The following is a 16,667-nucleotide window of genomic DNA, read 5'->3' on the forward strand; positions in this document are numbered from 1 at the left end:
AATGTGTGGTCTGTCTGCAATTTTTCTGTTGTATGTTGGTTTCTGGGCTTAAGGTCTCTTGAAATGGTGATAGATCTCCTTAGAAGGAAGTGACACTTGTATTTTAGGGGGAGATAAATGCAATCCAAGTTTTTCCTAAAATAGCTGTTACTGTATAAACGTGACTGTTTGTCTTGGGGGGCTGTTTTAATGACATGCACATAATCCCTGTTTCTCCCTCTCCCTCTATTCTTTCCATTAAAGTGTTTGTAGAGAAAAATAAACAAGTTTGTGCTGTCCCCACCAGTCTGTATGCTGATGATACAGCCTGGAGTGCTGAAGAAGACTCCAGGCAACAGCAGGAAGCTGACACGGCCCCTCCATTGTCCCATTCCCTGTCATCTCCTACCGGATCGTCCGACTGCCCCAGAGGAAGACAAGGTGAGGATGTGCAGACACAGACACAAGGAGAAAGCAAGGGACAAAAAGAGGATGGGCGGGTAGAGGTAAAAATAATACTGCAAGAGGCCAAGTGCCATCCACAATTTGCTACCTGGCTTCTTTTGCTTCCTGTGTTGAGCCATACCAGCAAACACATCCCGTTAAGTTGCTAACAGCTGATAACAAAGCCTCGGGAAACACTGCCAAGTTATTTATCTGTATTTACCCGCATGGCAAAGCTGATTAGAGACAGGCAACATTATGAAGCCCCCATTGTTTCCTTTCTCCTTCCAGTTTCTCCTTCCGTACACGTAGCAAGTGCGTGTGCAGGAAGGGGGAATGGGAGGATATCTATCACTTTATGAAGAAGAGCAGAAAGACAATGGCATGTGTGCAAGACACGTCTCCAGGATGAGAAGAAACAGCAGGCTATTGTTTAGGATCTTGATCATTCATTACGGTCTGTCTGTTTGTGGCTGCCTCTGTGTGTGTCTATGAAAATCAACAGGCTTTCTACAAGAAACATTTAAACCGTTTTTAGTTTGGTTAACATGCTCTGGAGAACAAATATATCTTGGCTATAGATTAAGATACAGCTTCAGCGAATGTATACAGATCTTTACATTTGATTTGTGGCTACAAGTGAATCTAGCAAATTCAGATACAATGTTCAATACAACACCGCAGCAAAACCATTACACAGAGCTCACAGGAAATCAAAGTAGTCCAAAATTCATCCATATCTTTGCCATGACTATGTCTCCTAAATAATGCAAGACACTTCTGTTCAACACTCGGCTGTGTTCGGATTCTGCTGCGTCTGCACTATTGTGCACCTCGTATCTAACACTCCTCATCGGCTGGCTGGGGCTCTCGCCTTCAAACTTTCGACGCCTATCCTCAATCTCTTTGTATCACAGAGGACTGAAATTGATAGAGGGAGAGAAATGGAAAACTAAAAGGAAAGATTCGAGGGAAGGAGTATGTTTGTGTGACACGGAGAGAGAGAGAGAAGAGTAACAAGATGGAGAAAAGGTTAACGATGCTCAGCAGTCTTCCTCAGTGTTTCCCTGCTGCTTGTCAGCTTAATCATCGCAACACTGGTGACACATACAAGTCTTATCCCTGCATCAAGACTCCTCTCCCTTCCCCCTCCTGATCTCAAACTCTGCTTCCGTCTGCCCGATCCTGACTCCCTCCACAAGAATTCAAAGAGCGGCAGTTCATAGAATATGCACATTTCCCTAAAATCACCCCCTTGGGCCATCCTGCCTCTGCATCCAGTGGCACAGTGTGAGGACAAGACAAATCTTTGTTAATGGGAAAGGGCAGGATGATGGGGGGAGGAAGAGAGGGCTTGGTCGGGGCTTACACTTCCCTGGCGAGATATCAGTTCTCTGTTTGTGTCAGTCTGTGCTTGCATTAAATATGTGTGTGAACAGGCTTTCAACCATCGGTGAAAGTCTGCCAGCCGCCTGCAGCCCATTAGGCAGATACGCTCTCATGTCCTCCTGTCCCACAGTCACACATTCTCCAGCCAGGCAAAAGAGTTGTGAGAAGAAGCAAGGTGGAAAATTTCCACGGCGTTACACTATAGTGAGACATGAGTGGCGACACGACTTAAGAGGAAGGGAAAGAAACTTGTAATCTCGGCTCACAGCCTTTGAACTTGGCCCGATGAGACGCAGGCGACCCAAAGCAAAAGGTTCCAAAGGAGAGCTCACTGAAGATTACTCAGAATACTGATGCAGTGTGGAAGCCAATTCCTATGAGAGCCCATGGGGACTTTCTGAGGAAGTAAATTATCTGTGTTGCACAAGGCTACATATATACAAATGTATGCTATATGCCATACACACATTTCAAAGTGAAGTTATGTGCTGTGGCCACATTTTGACTGCGTAAGAGTGGCTCAATAAATGAGGTCTAGGGTCTCTTAGGTTCTAATTAGGGCAGCTGTTACCATTTTCATTATATATATATATATATGTGTGTGTGTGTGTGTGTGTGTGTGTGTGTGTGTGTGTGTGTGTGTGTGTGTGTGTGTGTGTGTGTGTGTGTGTGTGTGTGTGTGTGTGTGTGTGTGTGTGTGTGTGTGTGTGTGTGTGTGTGTGTGTGTGTGTGTGTGTGTGTAATATGCCACTGCCTGGCTTCCGCCCCTTCTCATCCAGCTGTTGCTAGTCTGTCAGGGAGTAGAGGTCTACTGGTGTCATGTCCCTCCCCCGAGCATTGAATAATGACAAAACCATGCGGAACCGGGGCTGAAAGTAAAGATATACTCACAACAAATGGCTCTTAAGCACACTTTGCCATTTGTGATCTTGAAAGCTGCTGAAAAATCGCATGTGACTCAGTCTGGAAGCTAATGCCGCCTCTGGCAGAGGCAGAGACAGAAAAAAAACAAAAAAAAAACGAAATAGATTTCATTATTCCATCCTTTGTCCCTCCCACAGAAGATCTGTGTATTCCTTCACATTTAAATCAAAATGTTTTTCTCTCAATGTGTTTATACATGAACTAGTTTATCAACAGCTCTAAAAAAAATAAAAGCTGATAAGTCAACAGTTTCTCAGTGTTAATTGCATTTTGACATTTACAGCACTAAATTAATACATTTTACCAGCTGCTCGGAGAGCCTGCTTGTTCATAGTGATTGTACTGGAAAAGCATACACGTTCTGTTCTCTGTCTCATGTTAACTCTATTATAGTATCACTTTAATAAGTTGGAAAAACTACCATTTTAAGCAAGACATCAAATTAAACACTAATTCAAATGTTTTTTCAGAAAACACTCATAGTCTGATTTACAAGTGACGCTGGGTAGTTTGAGTATATATTATTGTTATAAGGATTCATAAACAAACTGAATCCTTAGCCTACGCTACTGGATTCAGCAAACAAAAAGCAGCAGGGGGTGGTGGTGTTGGGGGGCAGACAGGTGCGTTATGTCTCTGCCTGCCTCTCGAAAAACAAATGCGCCCCCCTCTTCGTGTCTTTCTCACACTCACTCTCTCCATCCCTTTCTTACACTCTCTATCTGCCTTGCTCCATCGCAAACGCATATACCCGCGAGACTGCGCTCCCCACACGATAGACCATGCACCCTTTTATCTGTTTACGCACCATTGACTACGATTGCGATGGATTACAACTCAGGGAGAAAAAAACGTCAGACCCAACCATGACGAGCCCAGTCATTTCCACATCGTTTCATCGGGCTAAACCTTTTCTTTTCTTTTTTTTGTTTCATGTAAATCAATCTGGGGACCACTGACTTTTTATTTCTGAGTAAAAGAGGATGCGGAGCACGGCGCTGTCTCATCCGGCAGCGCTTTAGTTATCATCATCCTCACCCGCTTACCACAGCATTTCATCCTTATTTTAAAACACGAGATAATGTACAGTATGTGTGAATGCACACACGGAGGCATATGATCACACGCGTGCAACCACGTTGCAGTCAGGAGCAAGGAATCCCCATGGTGAACATTATTTTTTTAAGTTCAACTTTCCGTTCGTGCGCCCTGCATCTGCAACCACATGCCTGTCCAACACAGAAAGTCGTCCTCTCACATCCGAAATCTGAACCAGAGCAGAAACAATCCCAGCTACCCCGATTTACGCAGTGCCACTATTCACCGGTGCTCTGTGTCTGCTTGCAGACAGTGAAACCTACTGTTTGAACCACTCTTTCAAAACTAATTAAACATGTACCGGCAATCACCGGCAATTAACAGCAGTGAATTGTAGTACTGCAGTATATCAGTAGCCCCTCTATAACGGCGCACTGGATGGCTTGACGCAGCGCGCCAGTGTGGAGCACGGTCTATCCTCTCCATTAGTACAGACCCGCATGCTAAATGATAACAAACAAAAAGCATGTCTTACCTGTGACCATGAAGGAAAAAATAAGGTATAACGCCGTCATTTTTAGTTGCTCTGGCCGCTGATTGTGCTGCGTGGAAGGAGTATCTCGCTCCGTGGCGACCGAGCTGGTTACGGTCCACTCCGCGGCACCGGGATATAACCGGACGCACAAGTGCACTGGGAATCGTCTATAATAGCATCCAGTTAGAAGAAATGATTTCGAATGCTCCGAACAGTTTGTAAACTCTCAGTTAACAAAGCATCCCCGCAGTTGGTAACTTTCCCCACCGCGTACGCTTTCTTCTCCAGTGTCGTTCCCTGTCACAGCTGTTTCCGCTCACTGCGCTCCCCAATTGGTGAATTGCGGGGTATCAGGCTTCGTCCGCTGTCCACTTTGTAACCTGCGCGAGCATGCTGCGTTCGGAAGCGATCTCTCCTCCTCGACGGTGCGCAGTGATGAACCCCGGTGAAGTTGCCTCTCGCCTCCTCCGCTGAAGTCTCTCACTCTGTTCCCACTGTAACGCACTCTCTAAGTCTCTCTCTTACACACGGTCTCCCCTGTTTACTGCTCACTCCCTCTTGCCAATAGGAAATGCGCACTGACAGTCATCTGGTAGGGGGGGTAAGGCTACACTAAATCTGGCGGAGGAGCCCCTCTGCCTCAGATGCTTGCCAGGGGGGTCCTGCGGCCCCCTTCTCCAGGGCCCCGTTATTGGCTGAGCGGGCGTCGCGGGGAGGGTATTTAAAACACTTATCCTGAGTTTAAAAGACTACCCTATAATTTTTGGGTGGAGTAGCTCTCATGGAGACCTCAATCATATTACAGATGGACAGGCAACGTGGTCCATGTTTTGCAAGAAAATGCAGGAACTGTCTCTCTAGAGATACATTTTACAAATGTTAGGCTACTCCAAATCACCAACAGGAATATTACAGCATTGTCATACTATCAATATAAACCTTCAATTTCCGAACGTTTCATCGTTAACACAAATCCAACAACCTAATTTCACTTTATAATTGCAGCTTTGTGATGTAATCATGTTGAGTCTTAACAATATGAGTTGAAGAAATGTCGGTAATAATTTCGCATTACTTTTGTTGTATACAGAAACTTGGAGAACAACCCTTTGCTTTTGTCAACAATGGGTCAATTTCTAACTGTTGAAAGTTAGTATCCAGTTCAGTCCCTAGTTGTTTTGGCAAATGGTGAAACCATTAACTGACTCTAAAACCTCAACACTCATCAATTACTGGAGTGAAACTGTCAACGTTAAATACATTTGCTGATGTCTTTTAATTACTCCGCTTACCCCAGAACACCTAATGCTATTTAACTATGTATTGCGCTTTTAGTTAACTCACAAACACATTTTTTTTTTGAATTGAAGTACCATAAGATTTTATGCAGTGTAAATCCAGAAGCGTATTGAGTATTTTTTGCTTAATATCATCTTTGAAGTTGACTCAAAACATACTTGTTCCAGGTGCAGTTTGATCTAAAATGAGCCTATGTTGATTGTCATACAGTGGGCGCTAAAATGAGCAGAGAACAGAATCATTATCATATTTCAACAAGAGCTAAGGCTTTTATAAAGAGATGAAACCAGTGCAGTCTATCACTTGCCCGTGGCTGTTTATAGGCTTGTTCTTTGATGTTGTTCATTTGTTATTCAAGGTTCTATTGATTAACCAAAATAATAGGCCTTGCAGTCATCTGGTTAATCAGTCTTTCACTTGTGTGTGTATTGCACCAAGCAACGACTTAATTTAATTTCAACACCCCCCACCCCTTCTCACAGACACACACACACTCTCTCACTCTCTCTCACACACACACACACACACACACACACACATACACGCACACATGTGCCCTGTTAGCCCAGCCAGGTGGTTAGTGCTCCATAAGACTGTGAAAAATTCATCAAAGTGTGTCGATTTGGACACTGAGGACTTCACCATGTGTGGATAGCAGAAAACATCATCAACAAAAATAAGAGTCTTTCTTTTTGACATTTCACGCTGCATTTAATTAAAGGCTGATGATGAGGGCTCACTCCTCATGAGGAGGCCCCCCCCCCCCCCCCCCCCCAAACAGTAGTTTCTAAACCCTGGGGCTGGCCTTCCTGTTTATTGCCTCCCTGTAATGCAAACATAAGGGTCCCCTGCCAGTAAACACATGTTGATGGAAGAAACAGCTTGCACAGCTGGGAAGCCAACCCAGGTTAGTGTGAGTGAGCGTGTGTGTGTGTGTGTGTGTGTGTGTGTGTGTGTGTGTGTGTGTGTGTGTGTGTGTGTGTGTGTGTGTGTGTGTGTGTGTGTGTGTGTGTGTGTGTGTGTGTGTGTGTGTGTGTGTGTGTGTGTGTGTGTGTGTGTGTGTGTGTGTGTGTGTGTGTGTGTGTGTGTGTGTGTGTGTGTGTGTATAGATTCTTGTTTGTTGTTTTTTAACATATGTCAGAGTGCGATTTAGGTTGTGAGTTGGCACTTGAATGTAAGAGATAGAGAGTGATAAAAATAAGTCGTGCTTGTTGTTTGTGTGTGCGTGTGTCGGCCACAGTGTGCACGTGTAAAACCATCAATGAGTGACTGACGACGGGGGCTTGGGTGAGCAGTAAAGCAGCAGGGTGCCTCCACCAGTTGTGCTGTGATAATAAAATCAACATCCATTGTGCAAAGTCTGTCACCGGGCATGATGATGTGATTGAAATGTATGATCTCCCATGGCTCACACAGATGGACAGATAGATGAGGCCAAAGCAGATGATACATGCACAAGCATCAGTTTGGGCCAATAGTCCTAATTATGCTGGCCTCCGTGGCATCAAATGGAGGGCGTCCATACTCCCCGAGCTTTTGAGTGTGTGAATAATTTATAAATAAAAAGGGGGTTTTCAGCTGTGGGTTTATTAATAATAAATATGGTTTGATATTTACTAAACTGTTCAGAGGGAGAAAGGGGTGACAGTTAAGACATCGTTTGCATGGTAATTGTAAGGAGATAATAAATAAGGCATGAAGTGGAGATATATGGAAATGTGATTCATAGGGAAATGAGAATAATTTAACAAAATATTATCCCAGTCCCTATTTGACCCGAGGTCAATTAAAAAAGAAATGTCAGTCGTGGTGAACGGCATGCTGGGCCTTAAATTACAATCGCTTGCTTTCTCTTTTGTCTAGCTGGAAAGCGGATCTAACGTTCAAGGGGAGGAAAATGTATTCATACTGACACAAACCATGTGTTTAGTTTAAATGAATATTAAGCTGAATAAAATCAACACAGGAAAAGAAGACATTTCTCTCTCCAAAGAAAACTCGGTATAGCATGAGCTAGAAGTTGAGGAATGTTAGGTTTTGTTTTGTTTCAAATCTTCCGCTGAGGGGAAAACTCCGCATAGTTTTCAATGAAAATAATTGTAACATTTGTTATAAAACGTTTTGTATGAGCAAATTAAATAATCATATATATCATCATCATGTATTGCTAAAACACACACTAATCATTTCCCCCTAATTGAATCTGTATCATAATTATTACGCTTTGTCTTTGGATTTGAAATATGGTCTGTTAGATTGATGAATATTAACTTCCTGCTTTATAGACTGTAATGTATGTCTATGTTGCATTGTTTTGGTTCCTCTAGGGCTCTAGGGTTTATGCTGCTATCCATACGAGAAACATTACACCAGTTTTTACTGTAATTGTGATATTGAATGTTGAGCTGATCTGTGTCAACCATAACTCTAAATGCCACTACGAGCTCATAACTCATATAGCGACATATACCTTTGCTTGCAAGTGGTATCCATCTGCCCGGCTAGTGAGCAATTCAAAACCTGTCTTCTCTCTCCCATTCCAATAATATGACGTCAGTTCACTGCACTGGTCTGAAATTTGCAATTAGGCATTTTCTTTATGTGTGATTGACGAGCAGGAGGAGGGCCATTAAAGCTGAACATGGACCCGGGGCTCACTCTGCAGTCTATAGGATTATTTCCAGCCTCATATCAAATCCATGTCCTCTGCCCTAATATCAGAATATGACTCTGGCCACCCATGGATTTTGTTTTTGTCTGTAATGAAAGTCTTTCTGGGGATCTGGTTGAGCGATTCTTTTCCTCGGGGGTCAAGGAGAGGTTGAGGCTTCTGGTTCAAGCTGCGCTTAGGAAAGGGTGTGGGTTACAGGAATGTGGCTGTTGAACTCCATTTCCACAGATATATAGAAAAGATGTGCAGTCTGAAATAACAGTAGTCATGAGTATAATGTCTCTAGGTATAGGCTCACATAAATCATCACAACAAAAACCACAAGCTCTGATGCATATTTATCAGGACAAAAACCGATGTTTTGATCAATTTGTCAGGGTTTTTAGCTCAGATTAAGATTTTGTCACCATCTAATAAAAAAGGCATCTTAAAAAGTCACTCCCCTCCCCCCTCCTTTTTTTTTTTTTTTTTTGCAAGCCAGCACTTCATCAACCTGGTCTGTGTTTTCACCCACTTCTTCAATAATGTAATTACAACATCCCCCAAAATTTAAGATCAGATTGATTGGGTCCTTGGCCAGCCTCGACGTGTCTTCGCTGATAAGTACAGCAGTAAGCTGTCTAAAATATTCATGCACTGATGCAGAGTTGTTGTCCCTTGGTGGGCCTCACCATGTGCAACATCTGTTCCTGATGTCATGCACGCTTCTGTGTGCCAGAAATGCCCCGATGGCGTCAGTGGCATCTCTGCTGTACTAAGTCATGTCCAGACACACGGTGCTCCACTCAGCTGCGATAAATATCTGAGACGATAGTGATCCAGTCGCCTGGACAGAACTATTGAACACTTTTGCTAATCCATACAAATAGATTAGCCACTGCAGTCTCGCACTGACATCAGCAATTCTGCCTCTCACTGATGGCTATGTCAGTTGATTGTTGCTCTATCAACAGTTCACGATTATTTTGTGAATGTTCCACTATGACTCCTTTTACCATGTAGCACACTCTTATTTGTTGATACAAACTACTAAGCTGCCAACTCATTAAACTACCAACGCATTTTTACCGGAGCTCAATAACAATGTGATGAGTAGAATTATATTCCAACGTTGTGCTTTTGTCAGTGCAGCAGTCACAGCCTCATCATACAATTAAAAAGGCAAGTTTTAGGTAAGCAGCCACATTGTTTTGACCAATCCACAGTTTGACACTGACCTCTCATGTCTATGACATGAAAGAGAGACAATAGGAGGGACAGAGACAGAGTCAGCAGTAGTCAAGGTGAATCCTGTCCTGAGTAGTGCCCACATGAGATCTCAACTACAGTCACATCTCCTCCACCACTGGGCTTGCCTCGCCGTCTGCTGACAATCACATGAATAGGCCACGACTGGCTGCTTGTTTTGTGCCATGATCCCTTGCTGCTCATGCTGTTGAAAAAATAAATAACCCAGCCCTGCGCTGCTATAAATAATGGATGACTCGTCCACTGTCACTTTTCATAGCATGTCAAGCCACGGCCCGGCCATTATTAGGGTCTGTCCTCTTCCCCTTTCTGCCTCTGACTCCAGTTTTGTTATTGTTCTGGTCGACTTGCCTGCACACCTCCTCAGTGGGTCGGCTGTCAGTCTTTCTCTGGGTTAGTGCAGTTGATGGTTGCCACGGAGAAGAAAGAGATGCTTTGGGGGCCTGAAACAAGATGGGTGATACAGCAAGCAACAGCACGAAATCTGCCTTGACCTGGAATAGGTATGCTTAGCAGTATCAACTAAGATGTCATCCGCCTGCTTGCGTTAGATAACCTGTACTCAGGTGCTGCCAGGGCTGTGAGTAAAGATTGACCTCATCATCTTGAGACAGACTTGCTGTCACCCTCCCACCCAATGAAAAACTAAGAGCGTTGCTAAAGTCAAAAACAGGTCTACACCCCAGGCGCAAAAGAGGAGACTGCTTACTTAAACAGAGACAAAATATACCCAGGTCCACCCATCCAGCAAGAGAAATCATAGATTATTTATATATGCAGCTGTGTATAAGAAAAGGGAATGAAGAACATCTGGCTGAAGAGATATGAGACAAAGGTATGAGAGATATGTATTCATTTGGCCTCTGTTACACAAATACAAGGGTGTGTTGAGGAATCAGAGGAGGATGTTGTTTTCGAGGTAGACACTAAGAAAATAAAAAGCGTTTTCAGCTTTCCGTTTGTTCAAAATGTGTTTTGGTGCCACCAGGCCGGGCCCGAGGCAAGTGTTGTCCACCAGCAGCTCTCGGCTCCCGCAGACTGTGCCAGTCTCTCCATGTGCAGAGTAATAGCATCAAATCAAGGCCTGCAGCAAACAAACCCTGACAGATACTCTCATTTGGGATTCACTTTGGGACAGCTGTGGTGCCATCCAAAAGGGGGGGACGGAGAGGGGGAAGCCAGCAGTCAGTAATGTATGCAGAGTGTCTGCACGTCCTGGATGACAGCAACACGGGCGCTTGTCACAGGAGACATCAGTTCTACTTAGTCACAGCACTGCGGGGCAATCCATATGACTGCAGTGCTGTGCGAACTCTATTAATAGTTATCTACCTTTCAGGAGTTATTATGCTGACTTGGGGATGACAGAGGAATATAATGGAAGAAGTCCCAAATGAGGGAAGGAAACAGGGTCTGTGGAGCATCTTTTGTGCCAATTGGCCCCTTACAATTTAAGAATCCTGCTCGAATCTCCTCTCTCACCCTACTCCCGATAGCCTGTGTCACTGGGCAGCCTGGTGCCAGACCCACAGTTTATGTGAGAGGCATAATAAGGATTAGTTATGGGGCAGGAAGGGGGGAGGGAGCAGAGGGGGAATGGAGGAAAAGATCAGCAGAGGTGGAGTGCAGAGGAGGAACTGAGAGCGAGCCAGCGAACGAGATAGATGGTAGAGAAAGAAAAAGGAGGGTGGGAGAGATGGGCTGGCTGCCGGAGACTTGTTTAAAAATCAAGGCCCTGAGTTTCATCATACTCCTAAATTAAAAATGTGAGCGGTCATCATTTATTTGTCAAATTGTCTCAGCTCAAAAGGTGGATGTCACATTGGGTTTGCCAAAGGTCAGGGGAGCCAACCGGCAGGGAGGAGGAGAGTGGATCAAAGACTGCTGATTCCACCAAATGCCCTGCAAAACTACCTTGTTTAAGGGGCATTTACTCCAAATGGAGTTCTTGGACTACACTAAGTGGAGATGACATGATTTAAAATGTAACATCTGGAATGGCTTTGGCATACTTATTGGACATGCCTTCACGGTCCTACATGAATATAGCAAAGATATAAACAAAATATACCCCAGCATACTTATATCCCCTTAAGCCTAAAAAGCCTGTAAATTAATACCCATATACTCTAAAGCAATACCACATTCCTTTCAGTGTAAGCATAAATATGTACTTTTCCTGTTATTATCATAACCACTCACATTTGCAGGAATCATCTCATGATGCTTCTCCATAAGCATGAATATTTAGACATGCTACAGTGTAAAGTGAATGCATTAGATTTCTGCAGATTATTTGACCGACTATTACTGTCCATCAATCCACGACTTTCGGTCTTCTTGTTATTTAGGTGCTCTTAAGAAAGGAAAAGCAGCATGTCTGGAGGAAAAAAACATGCAAATACACAGCTAGAATAATCAACCTCCCCTGGTGGTGCTCAGTGTGCCTCATTTCCAAGATTTCCAAGATTAGAAACGAGGAGAAGGAAAAAAATGATAGACTGGTGTTGCTCCTACCTCTTCAAAATTGCAAATGTGTAGATCTATGGATGAGTGCTTAGCCCACAGCTGCCAGCCAAAGGAGAGAGAGACACAAAGGTCCCTTCTGTTCGGGGCTAAAGACTGGCCCAGAAAGGGAGCCTAAGATCTACTAGTGTACCTCAGCTGTCCTTAGGGTCAATAGATCCTTTCCATCCTACTAAATGAGCCTACAGCCCCAACCGTTCTGCCATAAACAGGTCAGTTTTGGTAAATCAATGTTATGAAAAGCAACACCATTAAGTAAAAAAAAAAAATGGATACCAGCTTCATCTCTTTGAAATTGTAACTTCAACCATTGAACTACAGACACCAGTTCAGATTTTGTTGTTTCCTGTTTGATAGGATGACAGAGTGGAGAGACGACCAGTACGCCGCCATTGAAAACTGGAGAACCGGTTCCTTTCGCCTCGCTCTCTCATCTCTTCTCAATAGGCTCAGGATAAACATCTGTTACCAGAGACACCTTGGGAGATAGGGCAGCCTAACAGAATGTGTTTGAGGATGAGGAAAAGGTTGTTTTGATTCAAAAAGGAGGTGTGACTTACCACATAGGCTTCCTGTTAGTCTCCTGACCTTGCCAAGTCGAGGAGATAACAAATTATGATTTTCAGTGGAGATTGCTTTGCAGGATTGTATTTAGGGCTGGAAAACTGGAAGATTTGCTTCGAAATATGTGTTTTGCAGTTTTGAAATCACCCAACTGGCTTTTAATGTGTCTCTGATATTTTTATGATGTGAAACTTAATTATTGCTTTTCTGAATAGTTGTAGGCTGTTTAAATTCGGGGGGAATCTATTACATGTAATAGTATTGGTAATATTTTATCCGCATCTGCACATCCAGCTCATGGGGACTGCTTGAGTTGTGCAAATTTCCCTACGAGGCCAGATTGAAAGCGGTTAGTCTGCATATTGTTTGGGTTACACTGCTCTCTTATCAGCTATTATTAGCTGGCCACTCGCTCTCTGCAGTTGCCTTCCTTCCAGTATTTCCTGATTGCATTTTTCATCCCTGTCTCGACTGCGTCCCCAGTTCTAGTGTGCTGTGTACTTTCCCTGGCAGTTCCTGTATAAGGCCATAATTAGAACTGTTTTTAGAAAATAGGATCTCAGAGGAAGCTTATCATGCCCTTGCCACACCAGAGCAACATGCCCCGAACCTCCGTTGAGACACGCCCCAATTACCTCTTGACTTAATCATATTTTACACTGGAGTTTGTAAGCCAAGGTTTTGCCCTGTTGTCTGTCAAAAGCACAGCCAACGATGCATGGATTACATGATGCGTTGATCAGTGTTCCCAATATACCTGGTAGAAAATGAAAGAGGTCGGAGGAATTGAGACCTTATGTAAATATTAGTGTTATTATTTCATGGCTTGGCACAGACTTTCATCCCAAGTGACTCACAAATTCTGGAACCCATTTGCAAAGCTGAGCTTTGCACCAAAGAAATGCAGGTAAAGTACGTTGCTCAAGGGTAGAGCCGTTCCACATAATACGTGTTGTATTAAAACAGGTTGTGCTCAAATTAAATAGACCCATGAATTGAAATGAAAAAGGGCCCCTTTTGAGAGGAAAATAGATTAGTTTTGCTGATAGATGATCGCTTGAAAGCTCTGTGATGTGAATAAGTAAATTTTGACCAGTTGCAGTGAAGCTGATTTATATCAGTTGAGATGTTGTCCTGGGGGCCACTGCAGGGGGGTGGAGGATATGGCAATTTATCCATGAATACATCAAAGCCTTCTAAAGTGGCTTATTGCTACAGATGTGCGTTTTCATTGTTTACATTGTGTGACCTAATTTACTTTCCTGGGAGGAATTCCTAAACAGAGTTCTGAAGACGTTAACGTCAAGTTGGTAACATAAAATGTTGTGTTTGCCAAACACTTCTCCCTATGCAAGTCTGGTGCAGTACTGACCTTTTAATAAGACTATATTTAACAGAGGTCCCTATGGGTCTATTCATTACCGTTGTAACACTAGCTCAAGTACCTTAGTGGAAACTAGAAATTGTGGTTCCCCTCAACCAAAACCTGCTCATTATTGTCCATGTGAACAGCTTGTCTGATTCATTAAGTGTTTCCCGCTCTATGTGCTCAAGAGACACAGAGGATACAAAGGAAGAGGGAACTGTAGGAAGAAGGGATGATGATAGTAGGTTGTGGTTTAGCCCGAGCGTGCTCGAAGTGAAATATGATTGATTAGTGCATTCTTGGGTTGGCATGCTCACACTGCAGCTGAAACCTGTTAACTCAATGTGCACGGACTGAGCCGAATGAGGAGTCTAACCTGTTGTGACTGCCGCATGGCAAATGCTATGGTTGACTGGCCAGGCCACAGCTCAAGTAGGGTAAGAGAGATATAAGCAAGCAGTCTACTAGGGGATTAAATGCGTGACACTGCATGTCCATGTCTGGCAGAATATGCATAGGCCTACTTGTCCAGGTGTTGTATTTGTATGCTATGCGTGAAATGATGGGCTGTATTTTTCCTTGGTTGGCATGAAACATAATACAACATGACAGAAACTGACTGTTTCTTAACATCTGTTTGCAAGTTTTACACAAACATAGCATTGTGCAAATCTGACCAGAGAAAGACACAGCTACATCCTGTGGATTACCAGGGGAATGTGATGGTACATGAGATATCACATTCAGAGTTGTCACCACCTTGAGTCATCTTTGTTGGATCCCTATAACAAATAGGTTCTTTTCCACACTCTTCATTAATCATTGACAGGTTAATGTGGATTTAACACAACTCTCGCAAAGGTCAGGTTAAATCAATTCTTGGTAAAGCCAGAGCTTGGTCCTACCGAGTCTGCGGAAATACAATAAGAAGCAACGTGATGAGTGGGGTGTGAGCCTATCAGTCAGCAGCCATTAGCGGTCACATCAAAGCTTCAATGAAATCAGAGTCTTGCTGAGAGCCTTCATTATAAGGCTGTTTTAGAGTCTGCAGGGCCAGGTTCCAGATCTCCCTCGATCCCACAGTGCTCTATGGGGACCGGTACCTCTGCAGCAGCATTCACCTCTTAGAATTCATTCAACTGGACTAAGTTCACACCGGTTTCTCCCACTAATTAGCAAACAATAAGGTGAGGAAGGGAGGTGTTTTGAATTCATGATGGTATCAAAGAGTGTATTTAAATCACTTCTCCACAGGTATCGTTATCTCTATAATGAAACTGGCATTAGCACATTTTCCTCTCCTCAGCAGGAAACTAAAATTATTTCTCACACCAAAAGACAGGTAAAATATACTGTGCTGATTTCAGAGAGTTCCTCCGTAATACAGTGGCCAGTCTGTCCAAACATCTCTATCTGCAGCTTCATGGGTGGCCTGTGCAGTGAGGACAATCATTGTAATCTTGACTATGGTAGGGGAAATAGTACCTCACCAGGAGTTCAGTGTGGCTGTCACAGGAGTCCATGCTTGACAGGCTCGCACTCGAAAAGTCCCTGTGCTAAGAGTGACTGTCCTCTCTCTCCTGTCTACCCCTTATCTGTTCCCCTCAGCCCCTGCCACATGCAAACACACACACACACACATCTACACACACTACTTTTATTCACCCATCACATAATAGTTTGCTGCAACAACTGTCTCCCTCTTCCACCTCTGTTACCTGCCCACTCAGGGAAGATGACATGTGTTTGATGGCCAAAATCACTGCACTGTCTACCTTCTCTGTCTCCTCAGCAGCAAGCACACCACGGCCTAAGGTTGGTGGGGTTGCAGGGATGTTGAGTGAGTGGCATGTTTGTACTGCTCAGCGCCTTCAGAAGAGATTTAATGTAGCGGATATGTTGTTTTGTATGTCTCTCTTAATTAGCTACATGAACAAACAGTTACAATGTGCCCCCTCAAAGCCACTACAGCTAATCAGGAATGCTGAGGAGCCAGAGATGAAGAGCAGAATGACGCTGACCTCAAAATGTCAGCTGGTGTTGCATTTCTTATTGTTTACTCTCACTATTCCATGCACTGGTGTGCATAATCACGCTTAAGGCTCTTAGCATATTTGAACTCAGCTTCTTGTTCGTAGTTTTTTCTTCTAGAATTAGTTAGGATGGGGAAGAAATCAAAATTGCTAAAAAAGTCTTGTGGCTTTTTTGTTGAAAGGAAGGAAGCTCATTATGGGGAAACGGACTGAACCTTGGCCACCCATGCCATTCATTTGGGGAGCCATGAGGCTCATTATCTTTTTGGAGAGACTATAGGTCAGGGCATCACAACCTGCCCTCTGCAATCGCCACAGCAACAAGACCAGCAGAACTCCGAGGTGACGTTAGACAGCACATTACAGTCTTTTGCTGTTATCTTATTTGCTAGTCGGCCAACGAGCCAGGACGAGAGAAGGATGAGAAGAGGCGACAGCTGCCAGTCACTATGAGCTTGGGTGATTGATGGTGGTAATGCAGTCTGTTTAGGGACATCAGCATCACTGGTGTTATTGTTCTTTAAGGTTTCCACCTTGCAGCTCCCAACTTGGTGCAGTGTCCCACAGCTACATGCACAAGGGTAAGCAACTTAATTCACTGATAAATCACAGTATGTTCTACTTTTACCATGTATCCAATGTACCATAACA

The 16,667-nt window shown here is 43.7% G+C and overlaps 1 protein-coding gene across 1 annotated transcript in view; it reads left to right on the plus strand.

Moving 5' to 3' along the window:
- The first annotated feature begins 297 nt into the window (after positions 1-297).
- Positions 298-16,667, plus strand: part of nphs1 (NPHS1 adhesion molecule, nephrin) — a 93,017-nt gene continuing 76,647 nt past the window's right edge. Inside the window, 1 exon segment of the mRNA XM_076109665.1 lies at positions 298-479. Coding sequence (XP_075965780.1) covers positions 298-479 — 182 coding nt within the window.

The sequence above is a fragment of the Anarhichas minor genome, unplaced genomic scaffold (assembly GCF_050575085.1).
Source record: "Anarhichas minor isolate MPS153535 unplaced genomic scaffold, ASM5057508v1 ptg000041l, whole genome shotgun sequence".
Classification (NCBI taxonomy): Eukaryota; Metazoa; Chordata; class Actinopteri; order Perciformes; family Anarhichadidae; genus Anarhichas; species Anarhichas minor.